Consider the following 19,266-nt stretch of genomic DNA (forward strand, 5'->3'; position numbering starts at 1 on the left):
ACCCTGCTTTTTCCTTTTATGAATAGATGACAGATAGTGAATGGGAATACGAACACATGTTCACAACTTTGAAGTTTTGAATACATAATGAGAACTGGACTTCGTCTACAGTGAATGAAATCAATGTTTGTCATAGATGGCTTATTTAGATCATTAGTTCTTATCTGTGAAATCCATATTATAGTACCGGTACTTTCTTATACACGAGAGAAAAGAGAAAGAGTGAGTGAGTTTTTATTCAATTCCATTTTACTTCAAAGTACTACGTTGTAGAGAAAACTATAGTAATTGACAAATCTTCTCATCGTGTACAGTCTTTTAACAGTGGTTGAAGTCTCTGGTGTGCTTCTTTTTGGGTGAAAATAATTTTAAATGCTTCATTTGTTCTTGATTCTTCAACGATTTTCGCACTTTTAAGGTGCCTAGGTAGGAAAGGAGACACACAGCTGAGTTGTTAACTGCACAACTGAACCTGACGGCATGAAAACAGATACAGCTCATGCATTTTGTCAAGATACTTGCGATTTGCAGTACGGGAACAACGTTACTGTAGAGGGGGTAGGAGTAGAAGGGAAGGTCGGGTGTGTGTCTACCGAGTTCAAGGCAAAGGCTAACCCATTCCCCTGTAATTCGTAAGTAGACTCATCCGCTCTCGTGCGCAGCTCTGTAGGAAGAGTGGGGGAGTGTCTTGACAAAATGCATGAGCTGTACCATGATTACAATATAAGCATACACACGCTGAATCTCAAAGAAGCCACTCGTGAGATAGGGTGTATCGGTTCACTTGATGGATATGAATAGTGTAAGTTCAAATGAGTACTGGAAATGCGGTTTTTTTAGAATGCATAATTTGCTATAATAAATTTAAAAAGTTTTATACGACACTTTAATGTCTCTTGATTTTGTCCATACAACACTCGAGTCGCTATTGTTTTTCAAGCTTATTGAAACTGTATGGAGCATAATTTTCATTTCAGTAAATTTGCAGTAAATTAATGCAAAAGATGTAGAGGTAATAATAGTAAGTTTTCCGATCCGGAGTTGCACTCGGGCGCAGGTTCGATTCCCGCTTGGGCTGATTACCTGATTGGGTTCTTTCCGAGGTTTTCCCCAAACATAAGGCAAATATCAGGTAATCTATGGCGAATCCTCGGCCTCTTCTCGCCAAATATAATCTCACTATCACCAATTCCATCGACACTAAATAACCTCATACCGGCAACCAGGTATACTTTACACAAGTGGGGTAACTTTACACATTTCTAGAAAAATGGTGTATAACAGCTTTAATAATGGCACACACTTCAGTCTACTACACATATGTGCTGTTGTCACATGGAATCAGTTCCACGGAGTTGCTACACATTGTACTGTACTGCCTTCTAAACATTTTTTCTAGAAATGTGTAAAGTATACCCAGTCGACGGTAGTTGACACAGCGTCATTAAATAACCAAATAAAAAAATAACAGCAAGTAGCTACTATATTAGCGTGTTTTGTTATTTGATATAAGAAATTTGAAAAGAAATGAAAAAAATGTGACTTGTTGCATTTTGTTTGATATGTACAGACCCAGAAACAAAATTTGAGCCACCTAAATTTTGTTTCTGGGTCTGTACAATATATTAATGTTTTTATTCGTTTTACAGTTCAGTTTCTTAGTCATGTTGCAAACGATATTACTATAGTAATTCTTAACAAGACATACTGTACATGAATGACATAATCTGAATAAGAAAATTGCTCACAAAACCTATGGTTCAGTGATGTGTAACAAACGTTTTTATGACAAGGAATGCTAATCCTATAATAATGAGATGCTTTTCACAGGCTTAAACTGAACATATGCATAGCATATATGTATAAAAAAGAAGTACTGGTGGAAAACGAGAATGGCATTCTACCTTTTTTGTTGTATTTTTCATAATGAAACTGAAAAAGTGTTCATTCATTCAGTGTTCTGTCCAAGGGCAGGTCTTTCACTGCAAACACAGCTTTCTCCAATCTTTCCTATTTTCTACCTTCCTCTTTGTCTCCTTATATGGTACATATATCTTAATGTCGTCCATCATCTGAAATCTTCTTCTGCCCCTAACTCTTCTCCCATTCACCATTCCTTCCAGTGCATCTTTCAGTAGGCAGTTTCTTCTCAGCCAGTGATCCAATCAATTCCTTTTCGTCTTTCTGATCAGTTTCAGCATCATTCTTTCTTCACCCACTCTTTCCAACACAGCTTCATTTATTATTCTGTCTGTCCATTTCACACGCTCCATTCTTCTCCATATCCACATGTCAACTGCTTCTATTCGCTTCTCTTCACTTTGTTGTAATTTCCATGTTTCTGGCACATACAATGCCATACTCCATACAAACACTTCACTAATATCTTCCTTAGTTCTTTTTCCAGAGGTCCGCAGAAGATGCTCCTTTTCCTATTAAAAGCTTCCTTGGCCATTGCTATCCTCCTTTTACTTCTTGGCAGCAGAATATATTATTGCTTATAGTACACTCCAAGAATTTGCATAGTACCTTATACGCTTGTTCCCATTTGCACTGCATATGCTTCGACAAAGTGAATTTTCTCCTTTCACCTGCACTCGCGAATTTTTCCAATTTAACTTAATGTTCAATTCAGATTCTAGCCTTATTGGCTACGAATCTTTTGACACCACTTCGCACGTTCTATCGCTTCACATTCTCAAGTTATATTGCCTCGGCCGCCACTCCATGAATTCCTCAACTTCTCCCTCCCCCCTCCTTCTCGCGTACATCACTGGGCCCAACTCTGTGGCTTTTTCGTCGTTAACCATGCTCCAACTCAAGATCTCGTTGAATACATTGATACAATTTTTAAGTGGAAATTTGAGAGAACTTTGTATTTAGGTCTTGTAATGTACCTAAAAAAAAAAACATTGCAAATATAACTAAAGAATGGATTTTATGTTCGTCTTTATTATTATTTTTAGTTATTTATTATATATATATAAATAAATATAAACTATAACAATGTCATCGGGGGTTGAGGAATATAATGCAATGTGCTGTGACTTTGTAGTCTGTGGTCTTCTATACAGTCTGTGCATACTGCATAGTGAATCAAAAGAAAATCGTTGTTAATGGCAGACTATTGGTAGCTCTGTTTAGGGGAAATTAAATTTCCCAACATGAGGTTGGTTATCTGTAACTGAGTGTGTTTTTGTTAGTTAACCTATGACAGTTTGTTTATCACTTTGGAAGAAATATGAAATAGGAGAAAAAAGCAGAAGAGCAAGATCTGTAGAAATTTGTTTTTAGTTTAGAAAAACATCCGAGAAATTACAAACAAAATTAGTGTCATTGGCGTGTAACCTATATAATATTGGAAGAAGAGAATCTGTCAAGTTACGTATACGTATTATATTTCAGGCAAGATAATGTCAGAGAAAGATTTATATAGAGACACCCCTGTGAGACTTTTAGGTAAATGTCGTTTAAAATTAATGAATTATACTTGTGCATTTCTTTTTATTTAATGTTATTTCTTCGATAACATAGAACCTATTATTATCGTTACAGAATAATATAGCCTATTAGCAATCGAGTAAAGCTGAACTTCTATGAATTTATTATTATTATTATTATTATTATTATTATTATTATTATCTTTTACTTTTATATTTGTTTATATAGATATTTGGATATTTATGCAAACATTCTGCCAAAATCTGTTTGCGTATATGTTCAGAATGTTAAAATAATTTTTTTTTTATCTAATCCATTTTACTCTGTTTTATCATATCACAGATTAAGCCTGAACAGTAATATATTAGGTGTAAATTCCTGTGCATCTTGAGAATGTGTTGCTTCCACTCATGATCTCAGTTTTTTTTTTTTTTATGTTATTAAAATGTATGAACTATGCACGTTATGCGCATTTCATTTAATTACTAATAAAAATGTATGTCTGAAGGTAAGCTGTTACTACTGTTACATTTTACTATTAAGAAAACAATTTATTGAAATGTTCCCATGAATGTAGGATATGCCAATGAGGTTGGAGAAGCATTCAGACCCTTGATTCACGTCAACTGGGTCCGTCTGAGTTATGGAATATCCAGTGCATATGTGTTGACAGACACTATGGACAAGACACGCAAAATGTATAAGGTCTGTTTTGTGTAGAATATCAGTATTCACATTGCATGAATCTGTCACTAAACTTTATGATTTACTTTTGAGTTCTACTTATTAATAAATGTATGTTGTATAAATTTTATTTTCACAGCGACCATTTGTAAGTGAGAGTGCAAGAAATCGTCAAGTTTTGACTGCAGCAGTCGATACGCTAATCTGGCAGAGTTTCGCTTCTATAATAATACCTGGCATTACCATTAACAGAATATGTGCATTATCATTGTATACATTAGGGAGGACAACTAAGCTTCCACCTATAACTCGTAAATGGGTAACAACTGGAATAGGTCTTGCATGCATCCCATTTATAGTAAAACCAATAGACATGTTTGTTGATTACGTAATGGATGAAACCTTCAGAAAGGCTGTAGGATCTCGTTCATGACAGTAATAAAATACTACTTGTTGCATGTAATTTATGCAATAATGCGGTAGTGTGTGAATATTGTAAAAGGATAAGGCATACTGAGAGTCTGATTAATTCAGTTAATAATGGTATATGAGATGAAACGGTAATCACTGAAAATTTAAAAATGATACATGAATTCTGATTTTGAATGTAACTTTAGTTTGAATAGTATCTTGAAGGTTTCACAAGCAAAGATTATATTGTAGTCACTGAGTAGAAAATAAAACTTCTTGTTAACTGCATCATGTTATAAAAAGACTGTTTAGTGTTAACTAAATAGGCTAAATAGGTGGGCAACTCGTGCTCTCAAATTGTCAACACAACCTCAGTGCAGGTAGAACAGACTCTGTACTAGCTGTAGTGTCTGTATGCGGTTCTTGCAAGACCCAACTTCATTCACATCTGCAGTAAGTGGCGGCTCATTTTAAGTAAAAACAATATAATTCAATCAAATCATTTCCCTTTAGTGATGAGTGGAAAGAGAAAGATTTTTTTTTTTATTAAGAAGGGAGGTAAAACTTTATTATGTTCTATTACACTTTCTTACGCGTGACATTTTATGTTACAAATAAACACAGTGAAGGTTTTAGGATGGTATTCATAATCGACACTTGGATTAAAATGTAAATTTAGTAATGAAATACTGTCCAGATCTGCTTTAGAACAGCTAAAGGTAAAAATGGGATATCAACAAGGTGAGAATGATATCAAATATCGTTAGCACTTTGTGTGTGCAAAGTACAGAATTGCACGACATATGATCGACTAGCTAAGAGCATTTATGGATAAATTTGAAATGTGGCAATGTTATGTAGAACATATACAACTTCACTTTCCTTGTCTATAACTATCTTGAAGAGTGATAAGAAAATTTGCTTATCAAATATAAGATCCTACTTCAAGACCTACAGCAGAATTCATTGGTAAGTTTGGAGAAACAGTGACAATTGACAAGGAATCGAGATTTTTCTGAAATCCTTTTGGCTTACAGCCGATAGAAGATCCTGAAAGTTTGTAGCTTGAATTGATAAATCTACAGAATAGCACGCCACCCAGATTCCAGCGAAATCAGGAATCGAACTGTTCATAATGCTACCCAAGTCAGAATTTCCAAATATACTCTTTGCGTCGATATATATTGTATGTACTTGTTTAATACAAGGAAGAATTGTAAAAGCTCTCAATGTACAGGAAGAGCTCAGAACTAAATTTATTTCACTTGCCGTGACATGTAAAAAATTACTTCCTTGAATTTGTGATTGTTTCCGAATACACGCTATTATCTTTCTGAGAACAGAGGAATACTCTTTAGTGTATAAAGACTTGTTAATTCTCGCGTTCTAGGTTTCAAATAGGACATATAATAAGAAATATTAACAAATACGGTAGTAATAATAAATAAGTGTTGCAGCTATGTTTGTTGTATCTTTAAAAGATTGTATTCAATTTGTGTTTTCAGTACTAAACTAATTTACAAAGCTAGAAAATAATATAATTTTGTTATGTGTGCTTAGGTACAGTCTGTCTAAAATTACTATAATTATTGTGCCGTGCGTCATTCTGAAAATTAAATCATGGAGTAGATATTATGACCATGTGCATGAACCGCTAGAGCGCACCATGGCAGTGAAATGCTTCTGTAGCGAAACTACAAACAACTTGTAACTGCTGCGACTGGCTCCATCTGTCTTTCTTTCAAGGTTTTTTTTTTTTTTTTTTTTTTTTAAATAGCATTTCGTGAGCACGAGTTGCTCATCCATGGGCTAGACAATATTAAAGCCACTGAGATCTTCAGAACTTATGTGCCTAAAAGAAATTGCCCAATCGTATTCTATTCAAGTCTTTTGTATTGATACTGTGATTGACTGCTGAAGCACTTATTTAATCAGAACTTTCACTTTTGCCTTTTTCTGACGATATAGAAATAGTACTCTTAATAAGAGATGTTAGATCTGAATAATTAAAAGGCAGCAAGGAAAGTAGGCTACATATTGTAAGAATCCTATGTATAGTGGCAGGAATTTCCTTCATTTTAACTACATAAAGATAAAAATCGAGATTACAGATTCCATTACGCTGTAATTAGTTCCCTATACAAAACACTGGTTTTAATATACACGCTTGATATTTGAATAGTCAAATTAGGAAACATTTCCATTCGAATGTTTATTTAATTTGTGTTACATTGTGATTAAAAATAAGCATCAAAGCTCCTCTCCAAATTCAGCTGAAGCAAAGGGAAAGATTTTGCAGTGGCATGTTGTAAGATCGCCAGGTTTTGAACTTCTCTTCACGGCAAATGAATATTTTCCATCACCTTGCCTATTCTTACTTGCTCAGGATGTTTATATAAATATTTTTATGGCTCTTTTGTGAATAAATGCACATTGTTAACTGATATTTAAGTTTTAAAATTTATGTTGTATGAAATATTAAATGTATATTTCTGAATAAAATTAATTAATTTGTAAGCTACACTAGACCAAATAAATAAATTGATTATGAAGTTTGAAAATGGCGGTTTTCATTTAGTTTCATTTGTCGTCGCTTCTCCCAGACAGCTCTGCAAGTCGGAGGTCGGAGGAAGTTGTAATGGAAAGCATCCGGCATAATACATCGTGATTGGTCGAAGTTTCCATTTTCGGTTCTGGGGGCGTTAGTGGGGGGTGGTGTTTTCGATGCCATCGTGTCGTGAAGTTAGAAGGTACGATAAGTGTAGGATAACGTTGTATTTTTCTAGTTCGAAGGAGTGAACAAACGTCAGATTTTAAATTTATTTTACTGAAAGATAAATGACTGTTAAGTCTCGTGAAAGTTTACCATTCTTAGTATTGCAGGGCAGTTTCGATTAAAATGTATGTAACGACTAGAACTTTGTCATAAAACAGTTTTCCGAGTGTTATTTCAGGTAAAAGTGGATACATATATAATTATTTGTTATTGAGTAATTGTGTATGTTACGATGTTTATGTTTTATCGGTCCATATGCGATAATTACGTTTGTTATTCTTTCTGTGAAGTGACATTACGCGTAGGCTTGTCTCGTTTGGGCGGTGAAGTAATTGATGTTAGACTGGTGACGCAATTCTTGGCACGTTGCCTTCAAATGTGGTCCATTGCAGATTTCCCTAACCTTTATTAACCTTTTCCTAGAAGTTAATTGGATGAAATATTCATAACACGTCTTATACATCCAGCTATCAAAGTGTTTTGTCATTGGCTATGTAGGCTACTTCATTACTTGTGCTGGTGCCTTGGTATAATTTAGTTAACTTGTTGCTTGTGAAATAATGGGAAAGGTGTTTAAGTATAATTTTATTACAAGAGGGAGAGTTCTTAGTGTGAACTGCCCTTGTATTCAGGATGTGATGTTACGATGGCATCATATCAAGATCAAGCAGACGACGATGATACAGGTTCTGAAGCGAGTAGTGCGGTGCATAATGGATCTGTAATTTCAACTGTACCAGATCGTCATGGATTTCTTGGTGGTTCACAATACACAGCTGATCCGTAAGTAAATTTTTATACTGATGTTGACCATATTTAAATCATTGCAGGACTTGTATTTTTTAAATTTAGTATCGAAGTACAGTATTTTGATTCTATAGGAATTGTAAATCTTAGAATTAATATAACAGTTTGATATAAATTGAATTTGATACACAGGCATAAGAATTAGGGCTCAACTGTAAAATTTGTCCTTCTATACGACACAAAGTGCAGGTTCTCCAGAATTAGTTTCGGATAAATTTCAGAACATGAATTTCTTCCGTTTCTTACTTCAAAATTCCAACCTTGTGCACACAAAATAAATTATTGACACTGAAAAGTGCCCTTTTGTAAGCATGATGATGCGCATTCCGCAAACGCAGACAAATCTGCTCTTTTTAGCATTTTAGTTTCACCGTTATAGGTCCAAATGTTAAGAAAGGTACTTAGGTACAACAATATAGGTTCTTGAAATCTTTTATTTGTAACTAACTTATTTGACATCTTATACATATGAAAGAATGATATAAGAAGAAGAAAAAAAAAAAGGTTGTTTAGTCAACTGTCCGAAGACAGATTCGAACCTCACAAGTGATACCAACATGGTGCCACTTATGAGGCTGCTAGGCCAGGAGACAGTAGGGTGGCCAGTTCCTTTCCCCTTCCATTGCATGCATTGCCGATTAGCTATAGGCTATATTACACTAATCAGACTTCAGATGCATACAAACAATTGGACGGAGTTACGCAATAATAGACCAACCGACAATTAAAAAAAAAAAAAAAAAAAAAAAAAAAGATATTAATTTGCACAGATCTGTTGATGGCAGGCTAATTTAATTCGGAAAAAAATCAGGAATGCGATATCTGAATTTTGCTACTATTTATAAGCAAAAATTCGTTTATTGCATAAAATTTATTTATTTTGCTTTGAAATAAGCTTATTAATTCAACTGCTGGTCTCTTATTAAAAATCAGTTAGACTTTTTTGGTATTATTTGATCTATTTTTTTTGTAATAGTATGAATGTTCTAATACTTCTTGCATAAAATGTTTTATTAAAAAAAAAATTATTTCAATGGCCAGGATCTCGAAACAGGTTTTTGGCGCTTGGATCACTATTGCTAATCACCGTCCAATTTTTCCTCTCACATACATTGTCAGATGAGATGTACTGCTCGATAATAGATGTACATATCAGCCAGAACATCATTCAGAGCAGGCGTTCTCAACCTATTGCTTGACATTTGATGTTCTCGTCATGTGAGTAAAAAAGTGCTCAGGAGCACGCACGCTTTTGAGAACTTCTTTCAATTCAAAATTTGTTGTACGAACTTGAACAAATAGCGTTCATATCCATTCATTATAAAATCTTACAGACGTGATAGGTCTTTCGTATTTCATGGTGTATAATCCCATTCAGTTCAGTATGGACTTAATCAGAAAAATCATCATTGTGCACATCTACAAACTATAGATAGTTTGACATTAAGTTATAGCAGGCTTTGTGAGTCGTTCCAATAAAATAACCAATTTGTAACTAGCATAATGACAATGTTTTGCTGCTTTATGTTATTGTATCATGAATGGCCCAGGATATCGAATACATTTCAGTATTATCTCATCCAATATCCTGCTTTTCTTTAAATATTTTAGATGTGCAGGAAGTGTTGTGTTCCTATAGCCTATGTTGCAGCAACTATAGTGCCAAACAGTCGGTTAGGTCACAACATTTAGGTTTCCATTTGATCCTGAACAAAAGCACAAATGATTTAGAAACATACAAAGAGAAAATAGGGAATCCCATAAAGATTATATAGTATGTATAAAGCATTTTTGAAATCGCAGTTTTTGGTGTACTTATGCAGTAAGTATTCTGAAGTATAACGAATTGATTCAAATAAAACACCATTTTGGAAACTGTAATAAATTACATATATGGATACTCTGAATCTTGATCATATATACACCTACGTTTGTGCATAAAGTAATAATGAAACAGTTACAAGGAAAGAAATGAGTAAGCACTATTATGGCAATACTGCTTTCAAATCTCTTACTCTATCCTGCCTCCGTCTTGACCTCTGCTCAATGTTGCCAAACATACGAATGCTCTGGCTTGTAACTGAAGGTGGTTCTGTATTTGTTTATTCAGTAAACACTGAAAATTTTTCAGATATTAATTATCAATAAAGGTAAACATAGTAGGCACGTACTGTTCTCCAACCAGGAGATCAACCGTGAAAGGAATGTGCTTACTATTGCGTCATCTATTGGAGCGAAGTAGATAACATTATCGTTACAACGTCAGTTTAAAAACCATGTGCTCTCCTGCTTATGTATGGAGAGATTAAAAGACCAGGAGATTAACAGTGATCTAATTTTGTAACTAGAGTAGTATAAACATGTGTGTGCCAATGTTATTGTTTGTGCTGTGAGAGCTAGCCAATAGAGAAACGAGTACCCACGTGTGTGACCTTATGACATCAACATTCATTCATAGCATCACCCCCCTGCGTTTCATTCCGGAAAGACTTTCTCGTGGTTGGAGCACAGTACTGTCGGTGACTCAGGAGAAGACGAGAGCGGACTGAGGAGGAAGGGATGTGAACGGATAACGTACGACAACATGTGCAATATTTGTACTGTAGTAAGCGGAAACATTAGGTCTCCTTCTATTCAACTTAGCTTTGATTTCCATACGCACTGTTACTCATGTTTCCTGTACAAGTAATAACCTGGCTACTGGGATGCTTATCTGAGCGATGTTTATAATAATCAACAGCGATAGTCAAGAAGGTCACATTCTTTCCGCTCGTCTTCTCCTGAGTAACGGACAGTGGAAACTTCTGATATGAGGTTTTTACGTTTAGTGGCAGGAATATCATTAACTGAACACAAAATGAAGTGAGGTTATCAGGAAAGAACTACAGATTGAAGGAATTATACAATGCATAGAAGATTATCAAAGAAATGGAAGGAATACTTGGACATGATGGAAGAAGTCTGCATCCCAAAGAAAGTTTTTCAGTACTGGTATATTTCACGAGGGAGAAGAAATGTGAGTTGTCTGAGACAACCGTGGAGTCAGCAATTCTAGAGGGGACGGAACTGGGCAAAAGGCTCAAGCTGTGTTGTTAATAATGGTGATGATGAATAATGATGCTAATTTAACCTTGTCCGTTCACGTGATTTATCTTGATGCACAAGAATGTTTCTGTGTCACGCATCATTCCATAGTCTGCTGCCCATGTGGGGACTGGAGTGTCAGCAGGCTAGCAGTGTGTGTCCGCGACTCTGATGTCGCTGAAAGTGAGCCCGTGTAAAATGATAGCTCTATATTTTGAATTACATTCATATAGCATCTATCTGAGGAGTCATAGATTGCTTTCGAGGTGTGGAAGGCCTTAAGACATTTAAGCTGAATTGACAGATGACACCTAACAGCTAAATTGCGATATCTACAAAATCATGACTGTTCGGATTTCAAAAACCATTCCCGGTATAGGATAAGGCACAATAAGCCCATCAGAAGAGGTTGCAATGCTAGTCTTCGGGCCACTCGTCCTTTGAAAGGAAAAATAAAAAGTAGAGTTACCTTACTTACTTACTTACAAATGACTTTTAAGGAACCCGAAGGTTCATTGCCGCCCTCACATAAGCCCCTCCATCGGTCCCTATCCTGTGCAAGATTAATCCAGTCTCTATCATCATATCCCACCTTCCTCAAATCCAGTTCAATATTATCCTCCCATCTACGTCTCGGCCTCCCCAAAGGTCTTTTTCCCTCAGGTCTCCCATCTAACGCTCTATATGCATTTCTGGATTCGCCCATACGTGCTACATGCCCTGCCCATCTCAAACGTCTGGATTTAATGTTCGTAATTATGTCAGGTGAAGAATACAATGCGTGCAGTTCTGCGTTGTGTAACTTTCTCCATTCTCCTGTAACTTCATCCTGCTTAGCCCCAAATATTTTCCTAAGCATCTTATTCTCAAACACCCTTAACTTATGTTCCTCTCTCAGAGTGAGAGTCCAAGTTTCACAACCATACAGAACAACCGGTAATATAACTGTTTTATAAATTCTAACTTTCAGATTTTTTGACAGTATAGTTACCTACTAATACTAACTAATGGTTTTCAAACTGTGAAGCACATTCACCTTAGATGTTCAAAAGATGTTTACAATGATCGTTAATGAGAAAATGTTATGTTGCTATATAAAATCTGTTTAAATATTTTCACCGAAATACCATTTTTTTTTTTATATTTTCACGAAAATACACTTTTTGAACATGTAAGTTATTACATTTAGAGGTAAGTGGTCTTTCCCATGCCGTCAATCAGTATACAGTATGTACAGCGGAAGATATTTACTCAAAATCTGCTATAATGAGAGAGTTAAGGCCACGTCATAGAGCAGCAGTCATCAGCACAGTGCACCCTCGGATAAGAGACTGCACTGTCGTGCATCCATGGCTGCTAGTGGGTATGCTTTCTGCCTCTCCCTTCTGCACGTCGGTGTATATTGCGATACACTGCTTACCCATTACCCATTTCAGTTGATGCTGACGACCACTGCTATAGTCCACACCTGTGGAGTAACGGTCAGCGCGTCTGGCTGCGAAACCAGGTGGCCCGGGTTCGAATCCCGGTCGGGGCAAGTTACCTGGTTGAGGTTTTTTCCGGGGTTTTCCCTCAACCCAACATGAGCAAATGCTGGGTAACTTTCGGTGCTGGACCCCGGACTCATTTCACCGGCATTATCACCTTCATATCATTCAGACGCTAAATAACCTAGATGTTGATACAGCGTCGTAAAATAACCCAATAAAATAAAAATAAAAAAATAAAACCACTGCTATAGAGCTTTCTCTTAACACTCAACTAGTAGTAAAACTATGATACAAAGAAGACTACAAATATACCAAATATAGTCTAGTACAGTTGTATTCAATCTATGGTACGTGTACCCACAGGGGTATGTATCCCACTGATGATGTATGTAAAAATGGTGACCTTTATTTTGTTATAGTACTTTTGATAATCCTTGCATTATTTTATAGTTTGTTTTGTAATATCAACTCTTGTTTTGTCTTGCTTGAATACATTTTACGTAAATCATTACTATTATTATTTCATCAAAAACTACTGTATTATAATAATAATAATAATAATAATAATAATAATAATAATAATAAATTGAAACATCACTATGATATTCTTCATTCTTCTGAATTTCGAAGTAATGTTCAATCAGCATGAATGTTATTTATGTAATTCATTCATTGTGTTCTGCCCAAGGGCAGGTCTTTCACTGCAAACTCAGCATTCTCCAGTCCTTCCTATTTTCTATCTTCCTCTTAGTCTCCGCATATGATCCATATATCTTAATGTCGCTTATTATTTGATATTTTCTTCTGCCTCAACTCTTCGCTCGTTCACCATTCCTTCCAGTGCATTCTTCAGTAGGCAGCCAGTGACCCAACCAATTCCTTTCCCTCTTCCTGATCAGTTTCAGCATCATTCTTTCTTCACCCACTTTTTCCAACACAGGTTCATTTCTTATTCTGTCTGCCCATTTTACATGCTTCATTCTTCTCCATATGCACATTAAAAGTGCTTCCAACCGCTTCTCTTCACTTCGTCGTAATGTCCATGTTTCTGCCCCCATTCAATGCTACACTCCACACAAAGCACTTCATTAGTCTCTTTCTTAGTTCTTTCTCCAGAGGTCCGCAGAAGATGCTCTTTTTTTATTAAAAGCTTCCTTGGCCATTGACTTCCTGGCAGCAGCTCATGGTACTGCTTATAGTACACCCCAAGTATTTGAAGCTGTAGGCCTACACTTGCTTTACTGCTAAACTCATGATTAACTCAAAAACCCTAAGCGTTGGAAATATTTCGTGAACAGATTTGAAACGAGCTCGAAGATTTCACATGAAAATCCGCCATTAACAGTCTAAAGTTTGTCACTCTGTATGCAGAATATTGTCCTCAAAGGAAAAACATTAGTTTGTTTAACTCGCTGTAAATCGGAAACCAGTAAAGATTTTGAGTTGCGGCAACTTTTTAAAGTACCGGTAATTTCCGCTTATTCTCAACATTTCCCTCGCTTTGACCCCCTATCTAAAGTGAAAAATAAAAAATTTTGTCGTTGACCAACTTTTCATGGTGTAAATGTCTATTTTCAACAGATCACTTCGTAGTTAGTATTTTTTTTTCCTGACTTAAAAAAAAGAATATTTTGATTTTGAATTTTTTTATCTGCTTTCCTTAGACACTAACCTAAAATACAGCGCGATTGACTGACTATCATGGAGCTATGATATGAACTGTTTTAATTGAGTGGGAAGTATTCTTGTCTCATAGCTGCAACCGGTAGACAGAAGAATTTCGTAAAAACAGTGTGGCCACTTTATATGGCAGACATCGCGTACATAACGTAGCACTCTACAGTATGTGGCCTCAACAACACTATCGTCTCCCTGGCGTAGCATCTGTAAATAATGGTTTTGATTAAAATCGCTGGACTAGTTGAAGCTGTCTGTATATGAGATGTTGTTTAACTCTCACAAGATATGTCAGGACTAGCACAATGGTCTTTTATCGGAGCTTCCCACTACTCTCACTTGTCCTGAAATTGCATGTTTTTCCACGGGTGCGTGAGAGAATGTAAACATGTACCTATGTAGTGATAAGTTCACAATAAGGTAATGGTGGAACTCACTAATGCATTCTGCTCGTTGCAGATGTTGAGGTTACTTATTTTACTTTTATTTGCTTATTTTATTTCATGACACTTCATAACTTATATTATTCAGTGTTACTAGTATGATCTGATGATGAGAATAGACAATAGGTCTAGGTCACTGTTACATCAGATGAACATTAAAATGATTCTAAAACAAATTATACACACCTACACTGAATAAGGGTACATCGTTAGTACTATTCCTATACTGGTTTCGCTGTAAGAAAAATCCTAATGTAAACATAAGCACGTTGCTGTCATACCCGTGATTGGCTCCCCGTCGAAACACTCACATGACACAGGGAAATATAGTTCGTATTTGGAAACCATAATCTTGTATTATTTGAAAATAAAAAATTGAATTCTAGTTGTTAAATACGATGAAACATATAACTTCACTTACATGTAAAACGCTATGTAAAAGAAAAGCTACTTTTATATTTTGTTATGTACTATGAACGCGGATGAATACTAACAGTAATAGCGAGATAGTCTGTTCTTGTAACAAGCTGGCGTCACTTGAGCTCGTAGTTGTTCACGTAAGCACGTAGTACTGAAGTATGGCTTATGCATCCTCCACATAAGAGTGGAAACCCTCTCAAAAATGGAGAAAAAGAAATAGTCCTTAATGTATATAATAAGTTAAAGTGAGTTTTAATTAGAGTAATTACAAAGTAAATGTTTCCCAAGCCAACGAATGCATAGTAGTGAGGTTAGGCCTACTTGACGAGTAACGGGAAATGTTTAACATAGAACAGAATGTACATCAGTAGGCGGGAACACGTACTGAGAATCTATGGCGCCAAACAGCGGCCAATGAAGCCTCACTTCAGTCACGTGCTATTGTTTATGTTGGGATTTTTCTTACAGCGAAAAGATTATAGAGAGTCAGAAATTATGGGCATTATGGTGAGTAATGACATGAGCTGCTGCCAGGGAGTTAAAAGGAGGATATCAATGACAAAGGAAGCGACTAATGAACTGTTTTATGTGAAGTGTGGCATTGTATGGGGTAGAAACATGGATATTACGACGAAGTAAAGAGAAACAACTAGAAGCATTTGAAATGTGGATATGAAGAAGAATGGAGCATGTGAATGAACAGACAATAAGAAATGAAGGTGTGCTAGAAAGAATTGGGGGGGGGGGGGAAGAATAATGTTGAAACTGATCAGGAAGAGGAAAGGGAATAGGATGGGTCACAGGCTGTGAAGAAACTGTCTGCTGAAGGACGCACTGGAAGGAATGGTGTAGAGTTCGGGGCAGAAGAAGATACCGGATAATAGATAATATGGATCATATGCGAAGACAGCTACCGGCGTAGCTCAGTCGGCTAAAGCGCTTGCCTGCCGATCCGGAGTTGCGTTCGAGTCCCGCTTGGGCTAATTATCTGGTTGGGTTTTTTCCGAGGTTTTCCCCAACCATAAGGCAAATGTCAGGTAATCTATGGCGAATCCTCGGCCTCATCTCGCCAAATATCATCTCGTTATCACCAATCCCATCGACGCTAAATAACCTCGTAGTTGATACAGTGTCGTTAAATAACAAAGTAAAATTTAAAAAATATATATGTGGAGACAAGGAGGAAGGCAGAAAATAGGAAAGATTGGAGAATGCTAGGCTTGCAGTGGACTGTCCTTTGACAGAAAACTATGAATGAATTAATATTATGTTATGTACAGTAGGTATGTGATGAAATATGTGGTTATGGTTAGTCAACAGTCCGAAGACTGGTTGGATCCTTAAGCTACGGTTTGGCTACGGCGATCTTCGCTGGGATTCTGTCCCGTTGATTTGAATGTGCATGGCTTCTTTACGGCGATGAACGTCAACGAACGTCGCTGGGCTCGACGAACATCGTCGGCATTTGCCTTGGAGCAAAAACATGGCGATCATCGCCGAGAAAACAATTGTAAAATTACAGTAGGTGATGAATTAAATCATAATGACAAGTGATTTATACATCGTACATACCAGAATGGCGGTAAAACAGAAATCTTTCTGCAATTTCTTCACTAATGAGGACGATATATTAGTATGATTAAACACAAATCCCTGTTCGACATGAGCCAAAAAGAAGAACCAATGTAAACAATAACAAATCTATATTTTTCAACAACCAGAACTGTTAATACAATTGAGTAAAGTGATTCATAATTGAAGGACACACACGATGCGGCAGATTTAGCTACTGAAGCAAAAGTTTGAATGTGAAATAGTAAGTGAAGTGGAATTCCTAATTAAATGCTCCTAAATGAAAAAAATAACATTGTAAAAAGTAAAAATAAAGTTAAGTTATGCTTATCTTTCAGCTGGGCTTATTGGTTTGTGAACAAATTTTGTGGGTAATTTTACAATATCATTTTCAATTGAACTTCAAACAACATGAAATTGTTCGGGAGAAAATCTGAAATATTCCTTAAAATTGGTGGGTCATTTTCAAGATGTCTTAATATCAATTAATTAAAAGACCCCTCTGTATATCTATTTCTAAACATGACATTAACTACTTAAAAGATCCGTACTTGTTTTTCAAGGTAAAACTTATATTATAACGTTATCATATTGTCATCCACTTATCAGCTGATCAGCATGGTCAACTATATAAAATAATAAACTATCCACCTACGAAGTTCGCCGGTAAAGAAACCACTCTCTGACGATGACCGCTGGCGATTTCAATCGTCAGCGATGTTCGTTCGACGAAGATCGACGAAGCGAAACCGTAGCTTTATAAGTGATATCGATAAGGCGTCACTCATAAGGAGATAATGGGGGAGGGTGTTTGGATTATATTCAGTAGACACGAGTGTTAAACTATATGTGTGCATACAGATAAACCTACGCTAAATCGTGACTAAATGACAGAAGTAGCTATCTTTATATCATTGTTCATGATTGCTCTAAAAGGAATGTCGAGAAGACTTTCAGATTAATGGAAGTGCGAAAACAGCTCACAGGAAGTGGGCTAGCACCTGTTAACTTACAGATAAGCGCCGTGTGAGGCATGAACTGGGGCAGACCCACATGGGAGTACAATGACTTCCTGCAGGGAAATGCTTTCGTTATTCCCACAACGCTAAACTTGGCTCGATTAAGATTTTGCGTCATATAATATGAGGAAATATTGTATTTGTATACATTGTGTAATGGTTTATATCCGAGACAACTTATGTCATGTCTTATCTTACGATATGATTGACCTTAATAGATAGTGGAGGTCGGTTTGGTTCGGTATGTCCCTGACCTTTGCAGATATTTAGTGCATTGCGTACAGAACCACTTCTCTACACAAAATACTGAGAGGAAAAAGAAAATACGTGATTTTATCTTTATTTAACCGTGACATAACTGTGGGGTTTTTCCAGGTACGCTTCATAGCCTCTACTGTGCGTTTCACACGGGGCAGCTGTTGTCAATATATTGTAGGAACGAACTCTTTATATTGGTGTGTTTCTAATCGCGATTATTAGAAATGTGTAGTCCAAGCGTCCATTAATATTCAGGCTGTGTCAAAGAAGACACTTTGTTTGGAAGAGATAAGATAAAAGCACAGTCTACTATATACAGTCGCGAAGCTCAATATGTAGTAAAAATGCAAACATGGATAGTTGCCCACCACTAGGATTGCTACTATCGCCTCATCATCGCAGATCTCTCTCCTAGCAGGCGACAAAATATGTTATACTTTCGTTGTGTTCTTTTGGAAAAATTAACACCTACCTTCCTTCCATTATTGAAATATTAAATGCATAAAGTTAATTTATTATTTTAATGAAGTGTATTAAATTCCACCATAAACTCGAAGATACCGTACCTGCAAGAAATAGGTTAATATTATTTTTGTTTGTGCAAAACGAACTGAAATTTACTATAATCGCTTCACTCATTCAAGATTATAGCGACAATTAACTATGAAACCAATAAATATTAATTTGCATTTCCCTTTACAACAATAATAATGGAAATATGTATTAATAGATTAACTTATGTACGTGTACCGGTAGTGTAGGCTTACGTAGTTGAGGTTAAGCAATAATAATCACACCAGAATTGGAAATAAAACGTGATTAATAAATTTGATTGTAACAGTTTTTTTCTACGTCTCTAATAAAGTAACAAATAAAAATAACAACAAAATTAACAGCTATAATTAAAAACATATCCTTTGGAAAAAAAAAGTAGGCCTAAGCAATAATAATCCCACCAGAAGTGAAAATAAAACGTGATCAATAAATTTCATTAAAACAAGCTTAATTTTTGTACGACTCTAGTAAAATATTATTATTCCAATTATTGTATTTTAGCCATTAACATTTTCATTACAACCAATAACGAACATTTCACAAGCATCGATGTGAAAAACGCAACGAGCTAGCACTCGATGGAAATACGATTCAGTCCAAAGTCGACCGTGGACAGTCTATTGTTTCTA

At 35.9% G+C, this 19,266-nt stretch overlaps 2 protein-coding genes across 3 annotated transcripts in view; both read left to right on the forward strand.

Annotated features, from left to right (window-relative positions):
- Positions 1 to 3,179: 3,179 nt before the first annotated feature.
- Positions 3,180 to 7,038, forward strand: LOC138701280 (mitochondrial fission process protein 1). The gene is made up of 3 exons (XM_069828009.1): positions 3,180 to 3,459; positions 4,019 to 4,146; positions 4,265 to 7,038. Exons 1-3 carry the CDS (start codon positions 3,414 to 3,416, stop codon positions 4,556 to 4,558), a joined length of 468 nt encoding a protein of 155 aa, XP_069684110.1. The 5' UTR covers positions 3,180 to 3,413; the 3' UTR covers positions 4,559 to 7,038.
- A 136-nt stretch (positions 7,039 to 7,174) lies between these two features.
- wkd (TBC1 domain family member whacked) overlaps positions 7,175 to 19,266 on the forward strand; it is an 81,142-nt gene continuing 69,050 nt past the window's right edge. Inside the window, exons 1-2 of one of the 2 annotated variants that reach the window (XM_069828007.1) lie at positions 7,175 to 7,286; positions 7,945 to 8,095. In XM_069828007.1, coding sequence (XP_069684108.1) covers positions 7,959 to 8,095 — 137 coding nt within the window. In that variant the 5' untranslated portion in view covers positions 7,175 to 7,286; positions 7,945 to 7,958. Of the gene's footprint in view, positions 7,491 to 7,944; positions 8,096 to 19,266 lie in introns of both variants that reach the window. The other variant, XM_069828006.1, reaches the window with a different exon arrangement.

This window comes from Periplaneta americana, chromosome 6, assembly GCF_040183065.1.
Source record: "Periplaneta americana isolate PAMFEO1 chromosome 6, P.americana_PAMFEO1_priV1, whole genome shotgun sequence".
NCBI classification, from domain to species: domain Eukaryota; kingdom Metazoa; phylum Arthropoda; class Insecta; order Blattodea; family Blattidae; genus Periplaneta; species Periplaneta americana.

Bases quoted from the DNA above. Each gene is read 5' to 3' on its own strand.
- LOC138701280 (XM_069828009.1), top strand. From the start codon at position 3,414: ATGTCAGAGAAAGATTTATATAGAGACACCCCTGTGAGACTTTTAG. The intron at 3,460-4,018 runs GTAAATGTCGTT...CCATGAATGTAG, and splicing joins CACCCCTGTGAGACTTTTAG to GATATGCCAATGAGGTTGGA. The intron at 4,147-4,264 runs GTCTGTTTTGTG...TTATTTTCACAG, and splicing joins AGACACGCAAAATGTATAAG to CGACCATTTGTAAGTGAGAG.